Source organism: Podarcis cretensis (assembly GCF_951804945.1).
Source record: "Podarcis cretensis genome assembly, chromosome: 1".
In the NCBI taxonomy this organism is placed as follows: domain Eukaryota; kingdom Metazoa; phylum Chordata; class Lepidosauria; order Squamata; family Lacertidae; genus Podarcis; species Podarcis cretensis.
In genome coordinates, this window is record NC_137170.1 from 108,678,034 (window position 1) to 108,704,888 (window position 26,855).

General features: G+C 40.8%; 1 protein-coding gene across 9 annotated transcripts in view; it reads right to left on the reverse strand.

Annotated features, from left to right (window-relative positions):
• CCDC148 (coiled-coil domain containing 148) overlaps positions 1–26,855 on the reverse strand; it is a gene marked incomplete at its 5' end in the record, with an annotated part of 104,711 nt that overhangs the window by 70,278 nt on the left and 7,578 nt on the right. For 7 of the 9 annotated variants that reach the window (XM_079978218.1, XM_079978217.1, XM_079978215.1 and 4 more), the window contains 2 exons: positions 1,042–1,163; positions 2,477–2,539. In XM_079978218.1, the coding sequence (XP_079834344.1) occupies positions 1,042–1,163; positions 2,477–2,539 (185 nt within the window). Of the gene's footprint in view, positions 1–1,041; positions 1,164–2,476; positions 2,540–3,198; positions 3,365–26,855 lie in introns of those variants that run through there. The other 2 variants (XM_079978223.1, XM_079978216.1) reach the window with 2 other exon arrangements.

The window sequence follows — 26,855 nt, forward strand, 5'->3', positions numbered from 1 at the left end:
CACTATTGGGATAGGGAATGGAAAACCTGCGAGGGATGGAGAATGGAGCAGTGTACCCTGCAAAAGTCCATGGCCAGCTGACAGAAATCCTGAAAAGAAGCACTGCACACTGCAACAATTGGTTGCAGGTCCCACCTGTATGGAAAATACTACAAAATAAAATCAGCTAACAGAGAAATTCTGTACACGTTGACTCAGAAGCAAGTCATTTTGAGTTCAACAGAGCTTCCTCCCAAGTTAAGTGTATATAAGATTGTCATCTAAATCTAATGTTTGTGTTCAAAGCAACTCACGAGAACACTGTTCATTTTACCTTCGGCTACATGTTCTATCTATAAAAATGATGGTGAATAATTTTACAGTTATGCACACCCTAGCCATTATGTTCTGCTGTTACTATAGTTTAATACAAGGCAGGAAACATAAGACATAAGGACGGGAATGTATCTGGTCTGTCAAGGTCTTTCCACCTGCACAAACCTTGTGGGCTACCACCACATATTAATCGGTTTTGTAAAAACAGTCGAAAAACAGTTTTGCAATTTGCTACTTTCCTGCTCATCCAGGGAGAGTAGCAACTGTTCCCAGGTGAGCTGCTGAATGACAAAATACCCCTCACACTATTATAGAGCCTTAGATCTAGCCCCCATAGCATTGGGCTTAGCAGCTCTTTGCTAGTATTAAGAGACAGAAACCCTTTCATCACAGAAGACAACAATGACTAAATCCGTACTATTGGAGCTTCAGGTTTAGCACTGAGCCAAACCACAAACACAATGTGTGGCTGCTCAAATCATGCCCACCTCACTCCTGTAAACAAGCCATGAGAAGTAAACTTGGCCCCTTCGCAGTTAGTCATTTAACAGTTAATTCTGTTACCCAATATCTAGCCATCATTACTCACTTCATATATTTTTTCAGTACCTTTACTTATGGACAGCAGAATCTCCTTGTGCGTACATCAACCACCAGCTCCTATGACACTTTCACCCTCAACATCTAAAGTTGCATTCTACATCCATCAGAAATTACAACACTTACCTTTAATAGAATATTAGCAGATTCCAATTTCTTGGCTTCAGTCATTGCAAGTAGCTGCTCGTAGTCAACAGGTTTATACTTGGAACTCTTAAGGCCATTTTTCATACGAACCACCAAGCTTTCTAGTTGAAGCATGAAACAATTCAAACATGAATAAAGTCTCCAGCCATTATGTGTTTTGAAACACAATGAGAACAAAAGAACTTTCACTTTTAAAAACAAAGTTACTCCACTGCAATTATAACAAAACATGAATAGGAAAGACAACACATGACGCTTTTCGTTTTTTCTGAAAAATACAAAAAAATATTTCGTGCAAGCCACTGTCTCAGCGACCCAACACTTGAACTGAAGTGCCAGGCCTGTGAAGCTAGAGAAATATCAATAATCACCTAAGCAATGAACTGTTACATATTATAGTACATATCAGTTCAAGCTTGCAGGCTCACTATGGACCTCTGCTTGCAAGAAGGAAAAATGTAACCGCCATTTGGGTCACTGAGACAGTGGCTTGCATGGCACTTAACTATCTGCTAATTAGAATGTAAAGAACATAGGCAGCTGCCTTATGCTGAATCAGATCATTGATCCATCTAGCTCACGACTGTCTACACTGACTAGTAGGGACGCGGGTGGCGCTGTAGTCTAAACCACTGAGCCTCTTGGGCTTGCTGATTGGCAGGTCAGCAGTTCAAATCCCCGTAATGGAGTGAGCTCCCATTGCTCTGTTCCAGTTCCCGCCAACCTAGCAGTTCAAAAGCAGGCCAGTACAAGTAGATAAATAGGTACTGCTCTGGCAGGAAGGTAAACAGTGTTTCCGTGCTTTCTGGCTTCCGTCATGGTGTTCCGTTGAGCCAGAAGCTGTTTAGTCATGCTGGCCACATGACCTAAAAAGCTGTCTGTGGACAAACACCGTCCCCCTCCGCCTGAAAGCGAGATGAGCACCACACCCCATAGTCGCCTTTGCCTGTACTTAATTGTCCAGGGTTCCTTTACCTTTACCATTACACTGACTAGCAATGACTTTTCCGGATTTCAGGTATAGTTCTCTCCCAACCCTACTTGTAGATGCTGGGGATGGAACCTGGGACCTTCTGCATGCAAAGCAGATGCTGTACACCTAAACTATGGTCCTTCCTCTGCTAAATGTTGCAAGAGCAGGACTCCTGCCAAACCCCATGGTGCCTCTGTCCATCACAGAGAGAGGCTGACTGCTGCCACTACAAAAAGTAGAAACAACTTCATCAAGCAATGTCAGCTAAGTTTCCTAGAAGCCAGAGCATAGAATTATTGGATAAATCTCATAAACCATGGACTCCACATAAACTCTATGTAATAATCTCTGTGTTACTAATACAGCTGGCTAATACTGAGCAAGGCAAGCTGTAACACAAACAGTGGAAATGGAACATTGAAATGGATTTTAAAAGTCTACCTATATCGCTACTCCTGGGAGATGTAGTAAATCCTCGAAGGTCCCTTCCACTCATCTTAACACCTGTTGAACAAAAAAGCAAATTATTTATAAGACTGGGACAATACTTTAGAAAGAGAGAGTCACATTCATGTGTTTTTTGTATAGGGGCTTCTTTGTCTAGTGTGTACCCTGTTCATAGAATTTCACATTGCTCATCATATGAAGGACAAGTATTACAGCAGCCATGTATATTTTACTGCAATTTTTTTTTAAGGATAAAGCTTATAAAAGTGCAATCAAAGGTAATGTTATACTCTCATAATTAAGAATTGTTTGTTTTAAAATGACTTTCAGTTTGATTCTACTAATATTTCCTGGGCCACAACTCCCACTGAATCCAGAAAGCCTTACTCCCAAGTACATGTGCATACATTCACAACCCTAGTAACCATGTGGGAATCAAATACTGTGAAGCACAGTAATTTGCACTGACGTTACAATCCAATGCTAAATAAAAGCTATAAAGCTACTTGCACTTTCAAGGAAGCAAGAATGTAAACAAAAGTTTCTCATATCCCATGCTATTAAGGTTATACCACCAACCAGAGACTACTTTCTGTTTGTGGATTTATGAATCTGGGTTTTCTTCAGTTGGATGTGTAGGCGAAACAATGGGTCAAATAACGGTCTGGATGTGGGCTACTAAACTGATCCTTAATCCAGACCAGACAGATACACACCTGGTCAGGAGAGATATTGATGTAACTGAGATTCAGCTGGTTTTGAATGAGGGAGCACTCCTCTTGAAAATCAGTTTGGGAGTGCTCCTGAATCTGGCTTTGCCTCTGGATGTCCAGAGAGTAGCTGTGGCCAAGGGGGTCTATGCAGCTTAGGCTGGTTGTGTACCAGCTATTCCCATTCCTGAGAAGATAGATCTAGACAGAGTACCGGTAACTCATGCATTCACTACATCCAGATTGTATTACTACATCCTGCCTTTGAAGAGTCTTCAGAACCTTCAGTTTGTACAAAATGCAGCAGCAATGATGCTAGTAGGCATTTGACCATGGGAACATATTGGTCCTCTTCTGTAACAACTTGTTTGCGGATACAATTCTAAGTACTGAAGATTAACCTGTGAATCCCTATAGGAATTGCATCAGGGCTACCTGGAGACAGTCTTCCTGTCTACCAGCCTATTCACTCCCTGAGTTCTACCAGAGAACCCCATCACTAAGTCCTACCCAGGGCTTAGGCACAATTGGCTGGAAGAAGAGAGAGGGCATCCTCAGATTGTAGAATACCTTATCCCTTGGGCCCCCTTTCTTACTCCCTCTCAACCTATTATGGTAGTTTAAAATTCCAGGATATGGCAAGCATGTAGATGAGTCAGGCAGACCTTTGTTTTATGTGCCAAGTCCATTTCCATTTTTAAGATCTTTTGTTTTTAATTGTTGTAGCTACCCTCAAGCAATGCAAACATAATGGAATGGTGGGGTGTATATTTCCTAAAATAAACCATGCATTCACTTGTCTATGATAAACTGAAATCAGTGGGGCTTACTGCACTATAGGACTGTACTATAAATGCCATACGTTTTGGAATTGAAACTTGAATCAATGCATTTAAAGAGTACTGTATTGTCACAATAAACCCCAAACATGTTTTATCTAAATTGCTGGCTTTTGTATTCTCTAATAACTACCTCTGACCACACCTACCTTTTAAAAAAAATAATCTCAAGCAGATAGTGCCAATGTAAAACAAAGAGAAAGTGACAACTCTCCCACTTGCTACAAGTAAAACCCTTATTTGCTAACAGCAAGCCTGCCAACTCTCCTAAAAGGAACAAGATCATATCTCATCTGCATTTGCTAATATATTTAAATAAGCTTTATAGCAAATTCCTCATTGCCAAGGATAGAGACCGAACTAAAATTAATTAGCTGGATTTAGAAAAAAAAAATCTTTGGTTAGGCTGGTTTAAAGCTGTCCAGATGGCAAACGGGAGCCATTATAATTCTGCAAGTTTAAAGGTTGAGCCAATGAAACAGATGTTCTGTGCTGCTCTATAGTAGGTCATCCTTTATATGCTAATAAGAATATTCAAATATAAAATCTGTGCAATAATTAAATCTCAACTCTACTCAAAACCAACTTTAAATCCCATTTGGATGGGAAAGAGCACAAAGCGACCTCAGAATTCCTTAGAAAGATTAGATGTGAAACGTGTCACACACTCACGTCTTTCTGCTGCTTTGCTAGTTGGCAAGCTCCTCACCCACAATGTAACAATGGATGGCTAGCTGTTGACTTGGGTAGATACATTATCCAGTCCTTAGTTGGCGGCAGAAAGAGGAAATTCTAACAGGAAACCTTAAAGGAGTGCTCCCTCACAGGAGTGTTGACCATATTCAGAGTAATTTAAAAAATACCTTGATTCTCACTAAGCATTGCACAAGTATTTTGTATAAAGAATGTGGGTTTTGCTTTCACAGAGAGCTGTGTCAGAGTAACCTCTATGTTTACAGCAGCATGGGTAGCTGAGTGACAGGCCTGTGATTCAACAATTCAGACAGCAAGAAAAGCGGTTCACATTCTTATTAAGTCATGTGACAAAACCAATGGACAGTATGTAATGAAGTTGTTCTGTTTGCAAAAGGACTTCTGGCTGGTGGCTGCGCAACAGAACTTTCCCTCCCTTGCCTCTCCCAGCACACTCCCTGAAGGGGATTTTGCCAAGTCTCCAGAGCAGATTTGGGGATGGCATGGGGAAGCGCAGGAAGAGGGAAAGTAGGGGGAAGGTCTATGAGCACAAGGACTTCTGTTTGTGCAATGGAACTACTCTGACAAACAATTTCAATGGTTTTTAAAATTAGAGTCCCTATCAGCAGGGCTTTTTTTCAGCCAGAACTCAGTTCTGGCACCTCTCAGAGTGGCACCATTACCATAAGAGAACAAGGGAGGTGTTCATGGTGATAAATAGATAAATAGCACTGCCTATTAAGAACAAGTTATCATTATATCAGAGCATCAAGCCAGAACTACGGTACATGATATGGTGGATTCATGGATGCTACTAGAAACATTGGCCCCTGTCTACTTCTCTTCCCTTGTAACATCTAATAATGCATAACACATGACATGACAGCACCACTGAGAGTTCACCCACGAAAACCTGTAACCACTGAGAAAGTTGAAAGAGAAACAAGCAGCGTAATGTAACCATGTCGTGCATTTCGGACAGGACAGAGGAAGTAGTACTACAGGGTGTTGTTTCTTGCAGAAGCCAACATAAAAGGAAAATATTGTATGACTAAAACATGGTCTCTCACTGTGAGCTGCAATCATGACACGGTGCTGTAAGATAAATAAAGCTGTTTAAGAGGACCATCACTGAAATGCAGCTGGCCAATTTAATCTGGAATTTTGTAAACATGCGCTTGTGATTCTCTCTGTAGTATATGTCTGTATAATTCTGGCTGGATTAAAGAATAAATATGCAATACAGTGAAACCTCGGTTTTCGAACATAATCTGTTCCGGAAGACCATTTGACTTCCGCAACGTTCGAAAACCGAGGCGCAATGGGCGGTCTGTAAATTTACAGAGAAAATTGAGAAAAATACGGTGGTACCACAGCAGAAGCCATTTGACTTCCGAGGTGCATTTTAAGATGGAAGCATTTACTTCTGGGTTTTTGGCGTTTGAGTTCCGAAACGTTCATCAACGGAGACATTCAAAAACCGAGGTACCACTGTACAGTGGTACCTCAGGTTACATACACTTCAGGTTACATACGCTTCAGGTTACAGACTCCGCTAACCCAGAAATAGTGCTTCAGGTTAAGAACTTTGCTTCAGGATGAGAACAGAAATCGTGCTCCGGCGGCGCGGCAGCAGCAGGAGGCCCCATTAGCTAAAGTGGTGCTTCAGGTTAAGAACAGTTTCAGGTTAAGTACGGACCTCCGGAACGAATTAAGTACTTAACCCGAGGTACCACTGTAGATGGTTGAGGCAGCCACTGTAGATGGTTGAGGCAGCCCCAACTTGAGCAATATATCCTGTACAATTATACATGCAGTTGCCTGTGGGTTCCAGGGGTGGGGTACTCAGGCTTCCATACCCCAATAGGTTCAGTTCTCAGGTGAACACTTAGCAGAGGCAAGTTTGTTCATGAATAGCTTCCAGGTTAAGTACGGACCTCCGGAACGAATTAAGTACTTAACCTGAGGTACCACTGTATAGGAAATAGAAAACTACAAGTGGGACTTGTAACATAAAGGGACAGTGTGGTGTGGTCCTGCTTATGATTCTAACTGCCAAGCCATGCCTTCTATCAGGATATTTCCTTTTAGTTTCTTTAACCCAGTTTTGCCATGTATTTCCCTGTTCCTTCTATAAGAGACACTCAACATTCTGGGGCCAAGGAGCATACTTAGTTTGCACTTATCTATTTTTAGATTTTTGCCCTCATAGAACTCTTCGATTATATCTACTTCTGAAAACCCTGGGTTTCCCCCAAGCATGCTGACACCTCCCTTTTGCTTCTCATTGGTCCCATTTTGGTTACATAGGCATCAAAACTCAGCATCTCTGTTTCCACTTACTGCATAAGGGCTGTCAACCTAGCACCCACTTCATATGTACACCTAGTGGCCCCAGACTCTAGAGCTTTACTTAAAAAAAAAAGTCTCTAACTCTTTAAAGGTAAAAAAGGTAAAGGACCCCTGGATGGTTAAGTCTAGTCAAAGGTGACTATGGGGTGCGGTGTTGATCTCGCTTTCAGGCCAAGGGAGCCAGTGTTTGTCAACAAACAGCTTTCTGGGTCATGTGGCCAGCATGACTAAAACGCTTTGGGTGCAACACAAAGCCAAAGCGCATGGAAACACCATTTACCTTCCCACCGCAGCGGTACCCATTTATCTACTTGAACTGGCGTGCTTTCAAACTGTGAGGTTGGCAGGAGCAGGGACCGAGCAACGGGAGCTCACCCCGTTGCAGGGATTCGAACCACTGACCTTCTGATTGGCAAGCCCAAGAGGCTCAGTGGTTTAGACCACGCCGCAACCCGTGTCCCGCATTACTCTGTAAAGTTATTCTATGATTCTATGAAGCAAAATGTGCAGATACTCTTCTAAGTAATTTATGTGAAATAAGCCAGTATGGTTGCTCCTTCCTGTCTGTGTTTTTAGCCAAAATCTTAAGTGAGAGCTATGACTGATGAGAGAGTTGTTTGGACATGAGGCAATGGGTCTCCCTCCCCTTTAATGCATTTTTCCTGCTTCTGTCTTATTTTCTAGACAAAAATTAAACAGGTTAAGGCTTTTCTCGCATTGTTATGGGGAAAGCTTCACCATGACTGCCCTCTCTCTCATTTTGCTGTATGCCACACTCCCCCAATGGCAGCCATTTTGTGTCATGTCACACTCCCAGCACTCCCTCAACATTCAAAAGGGCCCTCTGGCATATGTGATCTCTAGAGAGAGAAAAGTTTAATTGTTGGATTTTAATTAGTGCTATCATAATACATTTTGTATTTCAATGATCAGAGAAAACAATTTTGTTTGAAACTTTGGCTGCTGGCTTTGAATTTAGTTATTTCAACTCATGTGTGTACGTGCAGCTTTAAACACCGTATGCACACATATTGGAACCCAGATTGGAACAGAGTTCCCAGACGTATGTACATCTGGCTATGCCAAACCTCATTTTACTTATTTGCTGGAGGAAACAGCAGAACAGAACTGGAGTGCATGCAGCAGATATGTTTGTCACAATAAATGTGGAACTGAGCAAATACTTTCAGGAATTCACCTAAAACATTTTCCTTCCACAAAACAGTTCTTGGTACTGGCAGTGAATGGGTTTCCCCCATAAACTTGTGACAGTAATAACATCTATATGAATTTTAGTTTTTCCAATTAAGCAACTTTGAGTGGTTGATGGCAAAGCCAACCAAATACAACAATAATTCACACAGTCTCTCAATATATAACATATAAACCCATTTTTAATAATAAGCCTCCTCACCCTCCACTATAACACGTATAATCTTAATTGTAATTACAGTCATATAAGCATGGGATCATGTTTATAAATGACTTCTGTGCTTTGGGAAATGTCACCTTTTATTTTGTAATTTATCTCAAAGCTTGAAGAGACCTTTCCACACATAATGCTTAACTGAGATGTTTAGAACATAAAGAATCTGCCTAATTTCTTATGAAAGAAACAGAGTTGCAGCACGTTTTACTTCTTTAGGTATTTTAAACCCATTGTAAAGAGTTACTTTATACCCAGTTCACCAACAGGACTGAATTCTCTGTTTTAGTCTCAACATGTTTGGTAATAGCTTTAAAGTACCCTTTGGCCCAGCATTAACATACTTTGTTCTTAAACTGTACTTATCTCTCTTCTTTGCAAGATACACTTGAAAGACCATTTTGCTCATAGTCCTAGTAATTTCTCCATTTATGGTACCAAATGTATTTTGCAATTTAATCCTTAAGCAATTCCTTGTAAAGCCCACACTGGCCGCAACTTCATTGCAAAGAGTACTTCAAAGGAATTAACTTTTGGTCTGATACCATCTTAAGTAATGATGATTTCATTTAGAATTCACTAGCCTTAGCAAAAAGGCTATAATCATTATCACCAGAGTTCCATCCTACCGAAAACTCAAAACTGAATGAAATTTCATACTTAGCTTCTTTGGTTAGGTTAATCAGTATTAGAATTATTGGCTCTGGTTTTGTATTTTTAATAGACTACTGAAAATCTCACTGCTATACAAAAATGGTAGAAATAAAGTTCTGATAACAAAAATCTGATCCATTGTTATTATGATATAAATTTGTACAAAAACTTGTTACCAATGCAATGAAAAAGTGCAATACAATCTTTTCTGGAATGCTAACAAGTTCTTACCTACCAAATGTATTTGTTAGGCTACCTTTACACATTAAATCTATAGGTATATTCTCATATCACTTAGTTAGGTGCCTCATAATACGCTACCCTGTTCATCTGCAATCAAGAGGAGTAAAAAGATGGATTTTCATTGTATGCTTAGCATGATTTAAAGGTGACTGTAGTGCCTAGGAGAAGCTTTCAGATTCAAATCTAGTGCTGAAGGAGTTCTGAGCCAAATCCCTCTGACTCAAACAGTTGTCATAGGGCAAATAGAGGTTAAGTGAGCCCTCCTCCGACGCCTAGTCCCTTCTCCCTTATAGACACTTAATTTTTTTATTATTATTATTAAAAATGCAGTAAAATGGCTACATTTTACATTAAGTAAAAATGAATGTAATAATGGAAATAACTTAAAAATGCATTATACTATAGCAGGATAATGTGGTTGCAAAATGTGCTACATCAGTCAAAACTACATACAAAAATGTGTTTATTAGTACAAATTTACCCCAAAATCCATAAGAATTTTCTAGAGAATTTTTAAAAAAGAAAAATCCTTTTTTTGTAAGAATGCAGAATTTAAGACTGGAAAAAAGAGATGACGAGAGAACTGAAATCGACAGATTCTTCCATCCCTAGAGTAGGCTCAGGATGCTGGGTAAAGGTAAAGGAGCCCGACCATTAGGTCCAGTCACGGACGACTCTGGGGTTGCGGCACTCATCTTGCTTTATTGGCCGAGGGAGCCGGTGTACAGCTTCTGGGTCATGTGGCCAGCATGACTAAGCTGCTTCTGGTGAACCACAGCAGCGCATGGAAACACTGTTTACTTTCCTGCCGGAGCAGTACCTATTTATCTACTTGCACTTTGATGTGCTTTTGAACTGCTAGGTTGGCAGGAGCAGGGACCGAGGAACGGGAGCTCAATCCTTTGTGGGGATTTGTATCGCCAACTTCTGATCGCCAAGCCCTGGGCTCTGTGGTTTAACCCACACCGCCGCTGGGAGTACCACACAAATACTTGGACTGCTAGTGCAGTAGCTTATAAGGCATGAACATGGGGTTTAAAAACAAAAACCCAGTTTTAAAAAGGAACCTGTCCTATGAATAAGGCGCCCAGTTTCCTCACATTCTGTTGTCTTAAAAGCAACCGAGTTCATGCAATCCAGTCGGAACTGTGCAATTAAGCACTTGCAGGTCAGAAAAGAAGCTAAATTTAAAAGACACCAACAACCCACATACGCTTATATGTATAATATATGCATAGCGATGGCATTGTTGTAATTATTACTTTTCCCCTCAGAAATGACAGCCATAAAAGAGCAGGGCAGGACACTGTGCTGCACATTGTCACTCTTGCATAAATTACAGCAACCTCATAAGCATGGTGGGATATTAGACTGACATACTGTACTACACATGAGTAACTTCGCATGCGTGACCAAGTCCAATTAGCTAAAAGAAGATCGCCTCTGTTGAAAAAGACAAGCTGAGCTGTGAGTGGGCTACCTCATAGCTTGCTTTTTTTTTTTTTTTTTTTGCTTTTTTTGCTGCAGTCTCTAAGCAATAAAACCCAACATTTAAAGAGTAAATAAGACTCATTTAAAGCTTTTTCCAGCTACATCTAACAGACAAAAAGGAAGCAAGACCACTTATACAGTGCCCTGGATCAGGAATGAAGGAGACATAAACGTAACACTTCAGTTAGAGCATATGGCCAATGTTGCTATAAAGTTAAAAAGTAGCTGCAGATGTTGGCCTCCCCAAGGATACTCAAAAACAGGCGAGGTAGGTGGAGGGAAGTGAGGGCGGGAAATGTGACTGTAAATGTGTAGAGATCCCATGCATTGCTCTCAGCTGTGCTGTTGTTCTCTTTATGCTTAGAAACAAGAGGTTTCTACCTCATATGAAAGCTGCGACCTTAATAAGGACCTTGGGAGTGAGTCGCGTCTTTCCATCAGCTGAGTTTGCAGTAATAGGCACTGGAAACGACACAGAATAAGGGATAAAGCCGGTTTTACTTCCCATTCAGAGATTAAAACCTCCCAATAAAAAGACAGGGTTTTACGCAGGTGAAAGGATGGGGGCAAAAATGGAGGATGCAGGGGAAGGAAGGGGAAATTCCTATTTATTGTTTTACTGTGAAATCACCATATCTGCAACAGAAACAGCTGCTGCTTTCCTTTCTAAGGAAAAGTAGCAGTACTTAAAGCATGCTTTTTAAAAAGGGTGCTCAATGCGCTTCTTAGCTTGACCCACAGTAGACTGGCAATTGTGCGAGAAATAATTCTCCCCCTTTGTCTTAATCTGGGGAGCTATCTCAACAAAAGTTTCTGTGCAGGTGTCGGTGGGTGTGCATGCATACGCATGCACACACAATATTTAGATCCAGTATAAACTGTAATATTGACCTAACCAGAGAAACCCCTGGAAGCTCCAGAGAAAAAGCCTACTACATAGTCAGCAAAGTGTAGTATGTGGCTCTTACTGAACTATACCACTTCAGATTCACAGCCAAACACTTCACTTCTGTTTTAATATGATGGGTTTCGTTGTTATATGTGGATTGCTCTAGTGCTATCCTAAGACATTCTGAGAACAGAAACACTGAAAAGGTGGGATGCAAATTTATAAATAAAGAGCACAATATTCTGCACATATTGTATGTGGGAGAAGGTTTCAAGCTAGGGAGGGTTTTTTTTAAAAAAAAAAGTATATACAGTGGGACCTTGGTTTAAGAACAGCTTAGTTTATGAACAACTTGGATTAAGAATGCTGCGAATCCGGAAGTAGGTGTTTTGGTTTGTGAACTTTGCCGTGGAATAAGAACATGTTTCACTTCCTGTTGAGTGTGTTCCATTTGTAAATTGAGTCCCCCGCTGCTATGGGAAAGCACGCCTTGGTTTAAGAACACTTTGGTTTAAGAACGGACTTCCAGAACGGATTAAGTTCATAAACCAAGGTACCACTGTATACACAACTCTCCCCCCTCACCTGATGTGTGGAGTGTTACAGCCCAGCAAGATTTGTATTATGTGACTCTGCTGGCTGTTTAGTCGTGCTATTTTCTGAATCACGATTTGCTTACCATTTGCCACTATCATACAATTATGGGGGGGGGGGGGCGGTCCAGCAGTATGATCATAAGCAATTCTCTTAGTGAGTGATGAATAGATCTGCATATTGCAAATGCATCTCTACTTCAAAATGTCAAAACACTTTTAATATACTTTCATTCACTTAATCCCAGGCTTCCTTTTTACAACTTCCAGGGAGAATAGACATTTTAGCTCGCTGGAAGAAAGAAAAAAAGTATAAGCATGTCTCATGGCACTTTAAAGGCTAATATAGTGTGCCATCAGCTTTCATGGGTCATAGTTTATACTACAATATTGACACTCAATCCACATTTCAGGGCAGTGAAAAGTTTCAAGGGGAAGCACTTCCTGGGTGTGTAATATTTTATTTTTTTTAATTTACAAGCAGAGCATAGTAGAAACAAATATATACTCCTACAACAGATCACATACAGTATTCACTACCTCTCAATCAGAGTGCCAGAAACAGCTCCAATGCTTAACAGTATCCAACCTAGGGTGATTCACATCTCCAGACTCTGTCCCTCAATTTCATTCCCCCTAAAGTCAAACTTGGCTATAAACTGTTTCTCTGTGTCCCCCACCCGCATCTCTGGTGGCCACCACATTCAAAAGGCTAGAAACAAAAAAGAAACATTGAGGTTCTTTTGTCAAATCCCTAATCCCCACCAGACAATATTTTAGCAAAACCAAAGTGACAGACTCATTCATCATAATCAGAGATGGGCTGAGCTCAAAACAAGTTATCTGTTAGTCTTTAAAGAGCTGCAAAAAACTTAGTTGTTTTTGCTTGTCAGAACAAACCTGAGGTGGAGGTAAAATGGTTGTAAATGCAGCTTAGCATGCCAATTGTCTTTGGCAATTTTGGGATTATTGTTTAAGATTAAGGTATACCTGCACCCCAGCCCTACCAATTCCTTTGCCTACAGCAAAACTGGTGCTTTGTCACATCTTTTAGCTAAATGCAACATTAAAACTTCACTAAAGTATTAAAGCATTAGATAATTCTCCAAAGAAGTGTTAACAAATAGTTTGTCCTTGATTAAGCTCCTTGTTAATCTTCAATAATTAGAAAGTGTAACATAACCAACAGTGAATGAAGCAAAATCAATCTGATTTCTATTTTCAGGTTGATACACATCTAAAAAAAGAATACTGTGATGGTGTTCAGAGTCCCAACTTGAAGGTTTTATTTCAAACTCAAGGGGAGGAAGCAACTTATAATAAAAATGTCACCCATTTAGGTAATGAGCCTCCCTGTAACCCAGCATAGTGAACTTCTGGTCCAAGGAGCTCAGGCTTTTTAAAAGGCCCACCAGCCCCCAATTTACTAGCACCAGCAATGATGGTATCAGAGGAGCAGATCAGAGCATTCATGAAACAGCAAGAAGCACCCCAAGCTGCTCTGATGTTTCCTCAAGTGCTAGCAAAAGCCAAATACTTAGGAAGCATGACAGCAGACTTGAATGGTCCTTCCTGTTTCCTGACAATGCCCATTTCCTGAGTTGCCAGGTTTAAACCTCTCTATATCCAGCCCAATGCCATGATTGGAAGGATACCCAGCACCCAACTCCTGCTCTTCTAGTGATCTACACAAATCAGCAAAGAAGTGGGAGGTGCTTCTGTCTGTCATGTGGTGTGTGTGTGTGTGTGTGTGTGTGTATGTGTGTGCTGAAATGCATCCCTTAGGGCAATGAAGCATTTGGACCAATGTACGGTATATTAGTTGCTCCTGCTGCAACCCGATGCAGAATCTAGAATTTGAATGCAGATCTGAAAAAAGTCCACCTTCCACATTCTGAAAAGTGGAATTCAGGAGGGTGTGTTCTGAAGAACTTGAGAAAGAGAGTAAAAACGTAAAGGGACAGCTAAAATGATTTGGAATTAACTACTCACTTTCCTCTTAACTAGTCACTCTCCTAATAATTATTTATACACCTGACACAGCCTCTTTTATGCCTTTGGAGTATAAGGATTCTTTCTGGGTACTTGAAGCCAAGGGAGAAAAAGAATCTTGGCAATTGATAGCCACCTGGGAGGGACAGCTTACAAGTACAAAGGATAAAAATAAAACCAGACACTAAACAGGAGAGGAGAATACAGAAACGTATGTGCTGCCAAATTAACCATATTGATTCTCATTGTGACCATGTTTTTTCTAGGGACAGTAAGAATATTGCTACCTCACAGCTGAATTTATTTAGGGTGTGTTATTATTTTATTTTCATCTGTTTAATATATGTTTATCCTGCCTTTCTACTGTATGTGTACAATGTGGCTTACAGCAGAGAAATTTTAAAAACAAAACATTAAAATAATTATAGATTTTTTTGAAAACAACAACAACCTTTAAGAAGCCACAGCTATTTAAAAAGTCATGAAACTAGCAGATGGTGATAACATCAGAGGGAAGCTCAGAAAAATAAAATAGTATTTGCCTGGATAAAAAAGTAGGAAGGTCTGTGAGTATTTCTAGGAAACGAGTTCCAGAAAAAGCATGCTATCACAGGAAAGGCTCTGTCCCACCCAGACTGTTGCCAGCCTAGCTCTGCATGTGGAGGCAGGTGAAAAAACTTTCCAAGAATACATAAGTGACCAGCCAGGTTCGCCTGGAAGAAGATATCCTGGTCCCAGGCCATTTAGAACTTTATAGGGGAAGAAACTCCAACAAATTGGAAGCCAATGCAAATCCTTAAGTGTGCATTGCAGTGCCTCCCTGCTGATAAACTAGTCACCATATCTCATGTCACTTGAAGTTTCCAAACCTTTTCCAGAGACAAGGTTTCCAGAGACATATACCGGTAATGAATTCATGATTACTGTAACCAGTACATGGATAGTAATGATGAAGTCATCCTTTTCCAAGAAAGGGCAGAGCTCCTGTACCAGGCAAAATTAGTAAGGAGGCACTTTTTGCAACAGGTGCCCCTCAGGCAACCATTATAAAGGCTGAACCTAAAAGTACCTTGAGCATATTGCACCCATAGCATTCTTGAATTAATCTCAGCACCAAGTCTGTGTGTAATAATGTTTCTGTCTGAGTTGGCATGTGTCCTCATCTTTTTTTTATATAGACATTTCCTGCTGGTTATACAAGTGCAAGCTTGTACATGTTTTACAGGCTTCCTGAAAGTGTGTGTGCCTGCTGCTAAAACTATGCTAAAATTCCATCGCTATTTTTCATTCTTTAGTCTTTCCAGCTCAGTCCTAATCACAGATTATCAGAAAGATGACCCCCTGATTTCAATAGGTCATACTAAGAAGTAGACCTTAAATGGGTCTTCAGGTGAGGCCATTACACATTTATGGTGGCTATGTTTTTAAAAGATATGGTTTGTTTGTTTTTAATAGCTGGAATCAACAATACTATTTGGGAGTATATTCTCATGATATGTGCAGAATACACATAAAGATGCAAAAGGCACATACAAGTCAAATATGCAATGGACTGTTTACTTTCAAACTATGTATGGAATTTAACATGACACTATTCGGAATGTTCCATTTGTGCAAGCCTAACAGCTTGCTAGACAGAATGACCCCCGCCTCTGCCACCTTCTGTGTCCTGTTCTGCGGGTCCTCCAAACTCTACCTGTGGTGCAATGGATTAATGCATCAGGTTGGTGATTTGAGCCCACCCAGGGACAGCTGTGGGCAGGATCCCTGAACTGCAGGGTGTTGGACTAAATGACACTTGGAGTCCCTTCCAACTCTCTGATTCTATTATTCAAATCTGAGTCAATTTTTTTTAAGGGGGTGGGGAGGGTTGTATGTGGAAAACCCTGTTGTGCAATAGAATTAATAGGTTGAATTTTGCCCTATAATTTTGGCATGTGAGGGGTGGTAGAGCCTTATCTTCAATTGCTCTTTGAACATTCCCTACAGGATACTGTGGCCAATACTGAGTTCTTTGGACTAAACCAAGTATAAATGAATTAATTCATATCTGTAATCTGAAGTAAGAACTGCTAAAGTGTTTTGCTGTTTTCAATCTAAAACTTACTAGACCAACTTGCTGGAAGGTGGTGGAAGAAGAGATAAGGGGAAACAAAAACAGAAGCAGCACAGCTCTTGGTCAAAACTTAAGCACAGCCTTTAACCTTCAGTTCCTTTTGGTTCCAAAGGCAGAAGCCTGAACTGGGCTAAACTGGATAGATTCCTTATAGGGTTTTAAAATTATGCGATACACTTTGCCTGTGAGCATGATCAAGCAATCTCTGAAATAAAAAAGGAATCTTTCACATTAGCTTGTGGGGGTGAGAATGGGATCAGATTACCCAGTTTTCAATCACTGTATGCCAGATTTCCATGGCAATACATTAAAGGAAAGAGTGACCTCACTGCAAGTTGTCTCTTTGACTGAATAATATGCCATTCTAAAATATCACTTTAGGGCTAAACAGGAATTAAACTGGGGTTGGGAATAGAAGGCAAGTAGTTTTAAATATCCTTTAATATAATGTTTAATTTGATAGCTTATTATACTTAACAGAAAATGAAAAGCATGTATAATATTAAAAGTGTAATTTGTAAAGGAGGGATGATACTAATCCTAATATCACATTTATTTAATACTGTGAATCTGTTAAAGTTGCAAGCCACTGCTACTATGAATCTGATCTACATAATACTGTATGGCCATTATTAGACCACTTGACCAATACTTAGTAGGTCAGCCCCACACCTTCACCCTATTGTTTACCCACAGGCATTTGATGTTGCATGGTGAGCAGTAACTTTTTCATAGGGCCTGAGTAAAAGTCAGATCCAGTAGATTAAAATGAATTCTCTTGAAGTTGCACGATTCTAAATGCCCCCCATAACAACAATATCAAAATAAAGCTTACTTTGGCAGACTACGCAAAAAAAAATCAAAGATCCCATGCATGCAAACACCACAAAAACATTTATCCAAGGCATGAATCCTCACGGACACAGGATGGCCATAAAAAGGATAACAAAACTACCAACAAATTGCAGAGCATCTATGTGGACAAAGAGATGAACTGTGACGTGATTGGGATGTGAGAATCCACAGCAGAAATTATGAAAATTCATACAAATCTGTGTTTTTGTACCATAAAAAGGTAAAGGTAAAGGTACCCCTGCCCGTACGGGCCAGTCTTGACAGACTCTGGGGTTGTGCGCCCATCTCACTTAAGAGGCCAGGGGCCAGCGCTGCCCTGAGACACTTCCGGGTCACGTGGCCAGCGTGACATCGCTGCTCTGGCGAGCCAGAGCCGCACACGGAAACGCCGTTTACCTTCCCGCTGGTAAGCGGTCCCTATTTATCTACTTGCACCCGGAGGTGCTTTCGAACTGCTAGGTTGGCAGGCGCTGGGACCAAGCAGCGGGAGCGCACCCCGCCGCAGGGATTCGAACCGCTGACCTTTCGATCGGCAAGTCCTAGGCGCTGAGGCTTTAACCCACAGTGCCACCTGCGTCCCTTTTGTACCATGGCAGGGCTGAAAACACCAGATCTGGAATTTCAACAGTCAAGTCAATGGAGACAGATGTGATCTGTGATTTGATGGTGTGCATGGGAAAATGAAGAAATTTCCAGAGGATACGTTTTACTGGATCCAAGATGTGTGTGTACATGCAACCCTCCCCTCTCTTTCAGACTCTCCATTCTTCCTGTCACAAACCACTTCATTTTTCTCCCCCCTCAATTCTCTCCAGAGAATCTCTCTTCTCACTTCTTCTTTCACCTCTACATGATTTACAAGGCTCAGAGTGGCAGCTCAGTTGGGTATCGATCATGCCTTGAGAATCTCATAGATCTGAAGGAGGTAATAGGCAGTTGCTCTTTCAACTCCAAAAGGGGAGACGGTTCTCACTCTTACCACCTCATGAGAACGGAAGTAGTGTGTAGTGGTTGAATCTCATGAAGATAAGTGCTCAAGGATGCTAAGAAGCAACCAAGAAGCACCATATCAGCAACCCCAGGGTGATACCATCAGGACCATATACCACTCAACAAGCATCATCTTAACTGGCTATAAGTAGATGTCTGGGCCCAATTCAGTTCATTAGACTTAATGGAGTAGATCTCACTGTCTTAGGAAACATCTCTTCCCATTTGAGTTTGTATGCCTATTAGGGTCAACTGGAGAGACTGTGCTGTAAATCACCATACCAAATGAGGGATAACTATGATCTAGACATAGCACATAAGAACAGGAACATAAGCACTGCTTCGTAGTTACATACATTCATCAGTCTTCGCCATCTGTGGACCACTGCATTGTCTCTCATTTCATTTAAGCAGAAAACCATTATTAAATCCTTGAATATGAGGCTGTGTCAAAAAGCTCTATTTTCTTTTGATTTTTTTTAATTGGTAGCATTTGCTTAGGTTCTTACTAAATATAGGTTCGTGCTAGCTATTAAAATAGAGTATAACTTTGCTATGTAATTAAATGGCAATACTGTTATGCTTATTTTTAATCCTTCAAAGACTAAATATCATGTTAGTTGGTCATCTATACAAAATTCAAAAGAAACAAAGCCCACTAGTGTTCTTACTAGTTTAGATGATTAATTAAAAGGTCTGTTGCTTAACATTTCTGCATTACACTTAAGACATCCAATGTTGTCTGTTCCTTTTGTTCTGGTTTAAGGGTCTGTTAATTGGTCTACCCATTCAAAGATTGGAAATGTAAATATATAGATGCAGTGCTCTTTCTATGTTGATTTAAAAGATAATAGTACTGTATAAGCACAGGATGCTGTGAGCAAGGACCAAAGCAATATATCACTCATAAGCTGCAAAAATGTACTTCTATCTATTGAACCACCTACACAAGGCCAGCTTTAGGTCCAGAACCATTATACAGTGGTACCTAGGGTTACAAACACTTTGGGTTACAAACTCTGCTAACCCGGAAGTTGTTGCTCCAGGTTGCAAACTTTGCCCCATGATATGAACGGAAATCACGTGCTGGCAGCAGGAGGCCCCATTAGCAAAAGTGCGCCTCAGGTTAAGAACGGTTTCGAGTTAAGAACGGACCTCAAGAACGAATTAAGTTCATAACCCGAGGTACCCCTGTACACTTCTGCTGAAGCTCAGATACATACTCCAGTATCAAAACATTTATCATAGAAGTCCTTGTGGAGGATAAGGCTTTCCATAGCCACTAGTCATATTCATAACTACAAGATTATCTCCAGGAGCAGAAGCAGTTGCTGAGGACCACTGCATGGGAACAGGTTATTACACTCATATTCTGCTTGTGGGTTTCCCATAGACTTCAGCTTGTCCACTGTGCAAACAGAATGCTGGACTAGATTGGCCTTTGGACTGATCTAACAGAAGTATTTTTAGGCTCTTATGTCCTGAATCTAGACACTGCATCTGACATTTATAGCCTTCAAATATCGGAAGCTGCCCTTTGGTCTCTACTCATCTGTTTACTTTTGAATTCAATAGAATCTAACACAATGTGGAATTATGACATCCAGTCAGCATTTAAATCCAACCAACTTAATATTTATGGAATTCTTTCTGACAGTATGAATAAGAATTAGTTCATCTCTTTTATGAAATAATAGCACATTATCATGAAATTGGGGGTTCTCACAAGGTTTCTCCAGCAAATCCCTGTATGGTTCCTTTAGCAAAATGGAGAACATTTGAAATAAGTAACATTTGGTGCAATGAACTTTGAAACACCCCCTCAAAAAAATAAAAAAGTCTGAATGTCCATTGATAAGAGGAAAGGTTTGAAAGGGAGTATGTGAAAGCAGGAACTGAAGTCACCCATGTCTGCCAAGCTAACTTGAATCAAGCAATTCAGCTGGGGTTTTGTCTTTTTTACAAAACCCCTATACAAACCATTTCTGCTGACCAAATGCATGCATTTCAGAGTTAGACAGTAGCAGACAGTAAGCTTGTCCTTTTCAAAGGGCTTAATTCAGAAAAAGAGAGGAGAAGGATATAAATTTCAGGCTGCAATACAGTGCACCATTACCTGGAAGCAACCCCCACCAAACATAAATGGCATAGGACTAGAATGTCTTCTCTTTGGTATTATATATGTATCATCAGAGAGGAAGAGGCAATCAATAAACAACCTCCGAGCTGGAAGCAGGGTGCTTGATCCTTGCTCTTAATCAGATGGACCAACCATGAAGTCAACCTTCAGGGAATTGATCACACCTTGTAACATACTCCCAAAACAGAGCATAAGTTCCCAACTATCAGTTGCTGGAGCAACACAAGAAGCTTTCTCTACTTCTTTGGCCAAGGGACGGTACAGTTACCATCCTATGCACTTTGTGAAGTGTGATTGAAATCTGTGCCAAACCTCTGACCACCAATCATGTATTGTGTCCTGTCAGATGCTTTTTTTTTTTTTTTTTTTGCAATTCCAGACAGGAAGGGGCAGGAATGACATCCTGCTGTACAAGAAGTGTGCTGAAACTCTGTAAGCTTGCCATAATGTAATTTGGTGCCTTTCATTCAGTTTGGGGTGGGAGTGGAGGGTCACAACAGGTGTAGTCTTGGTGCAAAGGAGAAGCTCAACAGCAAGACTCATCAAGTAAACATAAATGGCTTTTTGCCAAGATCTTGAATTTTTACAGTGGTAATTTTCACAACTTTCTCCACCAATAGAATTTAGTTTGGCCAACCTGTTAGCTCCACTTCCTAGTCAGAAAGCAAAAGCACTGATCCCAGTGACACCTATAATGCTGATCACCCACCTGTGGATCTTTCTCACACTCTTTACACCACTGAAATTTTAACTGCCTTTTCAAAAGAAAGCAAACCAAGTTTTGGCTTGTTTTCCCCCAATATATGTAACCTGACCTTCAGCTGACTGATTCAAAACATAACTTTCCTTGTTCCCTAATGCAGAGAGGAGGCACTTTCCAATAATGGTAGGGTGAACAACTATCACTCTTCTGCATTGGCATCCATCAGATAAAATGATTAAATCTACATCAGTCACTAAATGTAGAAGAAATAATGTCACTGTATCAGAAGCCTGCTGTAAAAGTGCAATGCTTCTTGCATGACAAAAGAGTCCCTTGACTGTGCCTCAGAATTTGTTTTTGATAAATGGAAAGCAATGCCAAGATGTTTATCTAGCAGCAGCAAGACTATTACCCAGTGCCAATATTATATTCTGCTAACATCATCTGTTAAATTCTATTATCTGTTACAGACTCTCATTTTGGCCCTAAGTGCTTTGGCTAAGATTCTAAGCATAAATAAATTCCATCTAAGTCTGTAGGACCAACATCTATGCAGCCTGCAGTGGAAACAGGTTTTCCCATAGTGATCTCCTGTAGATCCATAATCTACTGTGCAGCCAAAACCAATACACAGAGAAAGATAAGGGGGTCTTCTCCCTTTTTTTATCTTTCCGTGACAGTGGTGGTGCATCACCATGCACATACACCAGACACTCCATAGTCTGACAGGTGATTTTTGTGTGCATCCTGGGTCTGTGTCCCTGGCAGCAGCTGGTTTCACCAACCCCGATGTATAGACACTACTCCACTGTGATAAACTTTGGGGTTTTGACAAGTAAAAAATAATAATAATTCAATTCTTCCTATAACTCAGTGGAGCAGAACCAGGTGCATCTGCCCACATTTACTTTATGCAAGATTGGCGGCCATTAATAGAATAGTTGGAAGATGCATATTTTACATACATATAGCCAAGCATATAAAACAGTGCATACAAACAGGATGTTTTTATCCTGTGATTGTTATGAAAATACTTTACTAGACTGAGCAGTGGAGCAGGAAGGAAGTGGTTTTGTATTTTTGTTAAATATATAGAGAAGCAAAGAAGCATATTGGATGTTGTATTATTTTCAGGGAGATACGGGTGAAGTCTAAATCAGGAAGAGCGATTTGAGAGGGAACTGATCTAAACATTCAGCCTACTATTCAGAGACATCATTCTGCAGAGAGGAAAAAGAATTACAACCATTTTGCCATTCAGTGCAGTAAAGCCAGTGCCTTCAATATTAAGAGAGTGAGCAGCATAGTTCCATTATGAAACACAAAGAAGACATGAATCTAAATTAACACAAAATACTACTGAAGCATCTATGCAATACATTGCTAGGAAACAGTTTTATCTAGACACAGGATTATTTATATATATTTGTGTCATAGTCACAATATTATATTTTGTATCATTTATTTTTCTGTACATTTAGTACTAAAAGCCTACCCCAAATATATTATTTCTTCAGCACAAATATGCCTGTATAGGAAGGAGAGGGAGAGATGAGCCGAGGATACATTTAGGAGATGTTAAGATGGAGAAGAGAAAATTAAAAGAGCATAATTGGGAATAGGAACATTATCACACAGAGCCCTTCAGAACAAGACTACCTTGATTCTGCAGTGGCGCTTAATTAGCAACAGTTTGCAGCTAGAGGGAAATTAGTACTCGGCATAGTTTAACTCAGTCCTGATTGTGCAAATAGTAGATATTTTGGAAGCTCAAGTGGTTTACTTTTCAAAAGAGGTTCTTCTATAGTGCTGGATTTGATCGGAGGCAGACCAAGATGCTTTCCCTGTCTCTTTGCAACAGTGAAGCCCACTTTATGGCTCCGTTCAGGGCCAAACTAGAAGATACAATTAATGTGTGAATGCATTTCATATATGTTTTAAACAAATAATAACAGTGTGAGGGGGGCAGGAGGCAAACCTGATTAGGATTGGGAATGGGGCATGTGAAAGGGGGTGGGGTCGGGGGCTAAACATTTTCCCTGCACCATGGTCCCCATTTCCAAGCTGCTATTTGTCACAAGAGGAAAGCTACCAATGTCACCAATGCCAGCTTCATCACCAAGGCAAATAGTTGTTTGAGGGGCAATTTTTTCATCAGGACCATGATGTGGGAGAAATAGCTAATCCTTCCCCATGCACCAAGGTTCTAATCAGTTTCCTGCTGTGCTATTTAATTCTTTTTTAAAAAAACAGACCTGTGGAGAACATCTCCACGTCATCTAGTTTGGTCCTTAGACAATCCATGAAACTGTGGCTTGGAAGATCAGAATGACTTGTGGGCTTCTGCACACTCATCTCCCTTCTTGAACACTAGTTTGCAGTGTTCCAATTCTGGTTTGAACAGAAAGCACTAACCATAGTTTTGGGTGCCATAACAAACTAACACAAAATAGCAAACTAAAAGTGTAACTCTATGCAAGAAACACTTATTTCCAATTTTCCAAACTATAGGAGCTGGTGCTTTAGTTACTGGTTCTTTTTTCCTTTTACTGATAAATACTACTACTTCGCTGTTTTTTAAAAGGGGGGGGGGATTGGGGTAGGAACCGACTACGGGATCATTCATCACTAATGCTATGCCATGTCTAAACAAACCAATTAGTGACAGAAGTCCACAAAAAAGCAGCTTTGCAGGGAACCTTTGCTGAAAAGGACTTCCTCATAAGTAAACATTATAGAAGGCTCTGTCGTCATGTAACAAACACTATTACCGTAAGTGCTGCATGGACTCATCATTTTAATTCTACTTCTGGCTGATTACAGAAAAACACTGTCTCAGCAGTGCTAAAAGGTCCTAGTGTAAAAACAACCACTGATTTCAACTGATTTCAAAGCAGATCAGGCTCTATTGGTAGATCTCTCTGGGTGATGACTGACTTTTTTAGCAACAAAATAATTTCTTTACACATACACAATTATTCTGTTGAAATGAAGAAGAAAACCAGTAGTAGTGGTGCCTGGGTCCAGGGGTGGGTAACCAAGAGTGAATTTTTGTATGAAAGAAATGTGAGCCCAGTTCAATTCTGGCACTCAGACTTATTTAGCTCAGAATTCTTTAATTCTAAGGGGATATTTTGCACCTGGCTCTGGTCAGTGGATCTTGGGGTCCTAGTAAAAAACCAAAGCAAACCTCAAGTCTGCCAAACCCTGAACTAGAGGAAACATATAAAGTTTACATTGCAACCTTCTTTCTGTATACATGGTGTATACAGATTTGTATCTCCAAGGCATGCAGGATCCCCACATTTTCAGCTCCTTTCTTATATGGCTCACCTCCTTAGTATTCTATTAATATTCTCAGTGTACCTTCGAGGCACAGCATTAACAGGCAGGTAGGCTGCTTGGTAGGCACATTAATTGCCATCAGAAAGGGTTGCTGTGGACTGTGATTGTTATAATGCTTATCTCCTGCTGCTGATTGAAGCTGGCAATAATGTTAAGTAGGAATTACTTTTCTTGGATCTGAGATGAGAATTAAGAGTTTGATTCCTGCCACCTCCATAAATACACCCACCTTTGGGTGCAGCTGGAACCCTGCATTGTGAAACTGTTGATCTTTAAACTAAAATATGCAACATCACTAAAAACAGCCTTTTTAGTACTGAGCAATTGGCAGGCAGCCAACATAACTTCAAGTTAAAAAAACTAGATCCAGGAAATTATAGACCTGTCAGCCTAAATTCTGTTTCGTCAGAGTTGTTGAAGAGAATTATTAAGGCTAGAAGTGGAATCCTATACATATCTCCTCAAAAATAAATCCCATGGAATTTCTCGCAGAAAAGGGGGTGCTGAAGCATATCTAAAACAAACTGGTGGGGCAGGCTCTTCTCTCATTCAAAGCAATCACTGCAAGGCAGGAAGGATAGTACAGTGGTACCTCGGGTTACATACGCTTCAGGTTACATACGCTTCAGGTTACAGACTCCGCTAACCCAGAAATATTACCTCGGGTTAAGAACTTTGCTTCAGGATGAGAACAGAAATCTTGCTCCGGCAGCGCGGCAGCAGCAGGAGGCCCCATTAGCTAAAGTGGAGCTTCAGGTTAAGAACAGTTTCAGGTTAAGTACGGACCTCCGGAACGAATTAAGTACTTAACCCGAGGTACCACTGTAGATAGTTGAGGCAGCCCCAACTTGAGCAATATATCCTGTACAATTATACATGCAGTTGCCTGTGGGTTCCAGGGGTGGGGTACTCAGGCTTCCATACCCCAATAGGTTCAGTTCTCAGGTGAACACTTAGCAGAGGCAAGTTTGTTCATGAATAGCTTCCCTTTTATTAGAAATAAGCTAACACACACAAAATACAGACATCTCGTAGCAAGGCAGAGCAGCTCATAAACATTTCCTTCCCCTCCAGCGTATGTATACAGAGACATACAACAAATGAGACACACCCAGCAGGACTCAATCAACCCAGGCAAGTAGCCGAGGTTTCATTACAGGCCCCTTAAAGCAGGGAGGAGGAACCTGTAGCCCCACAGATGCAGCTGGGCTCCAGCTTCTTTCAGCCCCAGCCAGCATGGCCAATGGTCAGGAGCAACAGGAGTTGGGATTCAGCAAAGTCGGAAGCTGCAGACTTCTCACCCCTGCCCTAAAGATAGTGCCATGAAGGTTGCACGCCACCCCAAATGTCTGCCGAGTGGTAGCAAGATTGTAGGGGGTTCCAGGTGCTCGCCCAGGGTTATGTTTCTGTTGGGAAAATTGAGGCATGGAGGAAACTAGTGTCTTTAAGAAATATGGTATATTTCACACATATTTACACCTAAAGTCTTCAGCGGAGAGGGCACAGAACATTATACAGTGGTACCTCAAGTTAAGTGCTTAATTTGTTCCAGAGGTCCGTTCTTAACCTGAAACTGTTCTTAACCTGAAGCACCACTTTAGCTAATGGGGCCTCCTGCTGCCGGAGCACAATTTCTGTTCTCATCCTGAAGCAAAGATCTTAACCCGAGGTAATATTTCTGGGTTAGCGGAGTCTGTAACCTGAAGCGTATGTAACCTGAGGTACCACTGTATGTGAAGTGTCTCTCTCACTGCCCCTCTCATAGTGTCAGTAAGCTCAGATCAAAAGCAACAATCAATCATGGCTCACTGTCTCTCAGTGCAGCCTCCTTCAGCCAGCACTGCATAGAGTTCTGCCTACTTTTTGTTCCCATAACACTTTTATATTTCAAAAAAGGACACATTTTTCTATGACATCACGCCTCCCTTCCTGCCATCATCCTGGCAACCTCCCAAATCTCCTGTCTCTGTCCATCCCTCAGAGCAGGGGATGGATAACTTTTTGCATTGTCAATTGCCCTTAAGGGCCCAGTACCTGGCTCCCCATTATTTCTCAATGGCTCTGCATTTAGCTAGCCCAGTCTGGCTGGTGTGCATTAACTAACATATGGATTTCTTGTCTGGCACAGGTCTGCAGATTGCATTTCCCCCTCATATGCCAAATATTATCTACATACTACAGTTTATTAATTTCTACCATTCACTAACAGACTCTGGTACCCTAGATTTATCACATTAATCCTTTCTTATACATTCAGTATACCCCAGTGTGAAGTATTAAACCTCCCATCCTATTTTGACAGGCCTAAAACAGAATTACAGACATTGTAGCACTATAGGAGT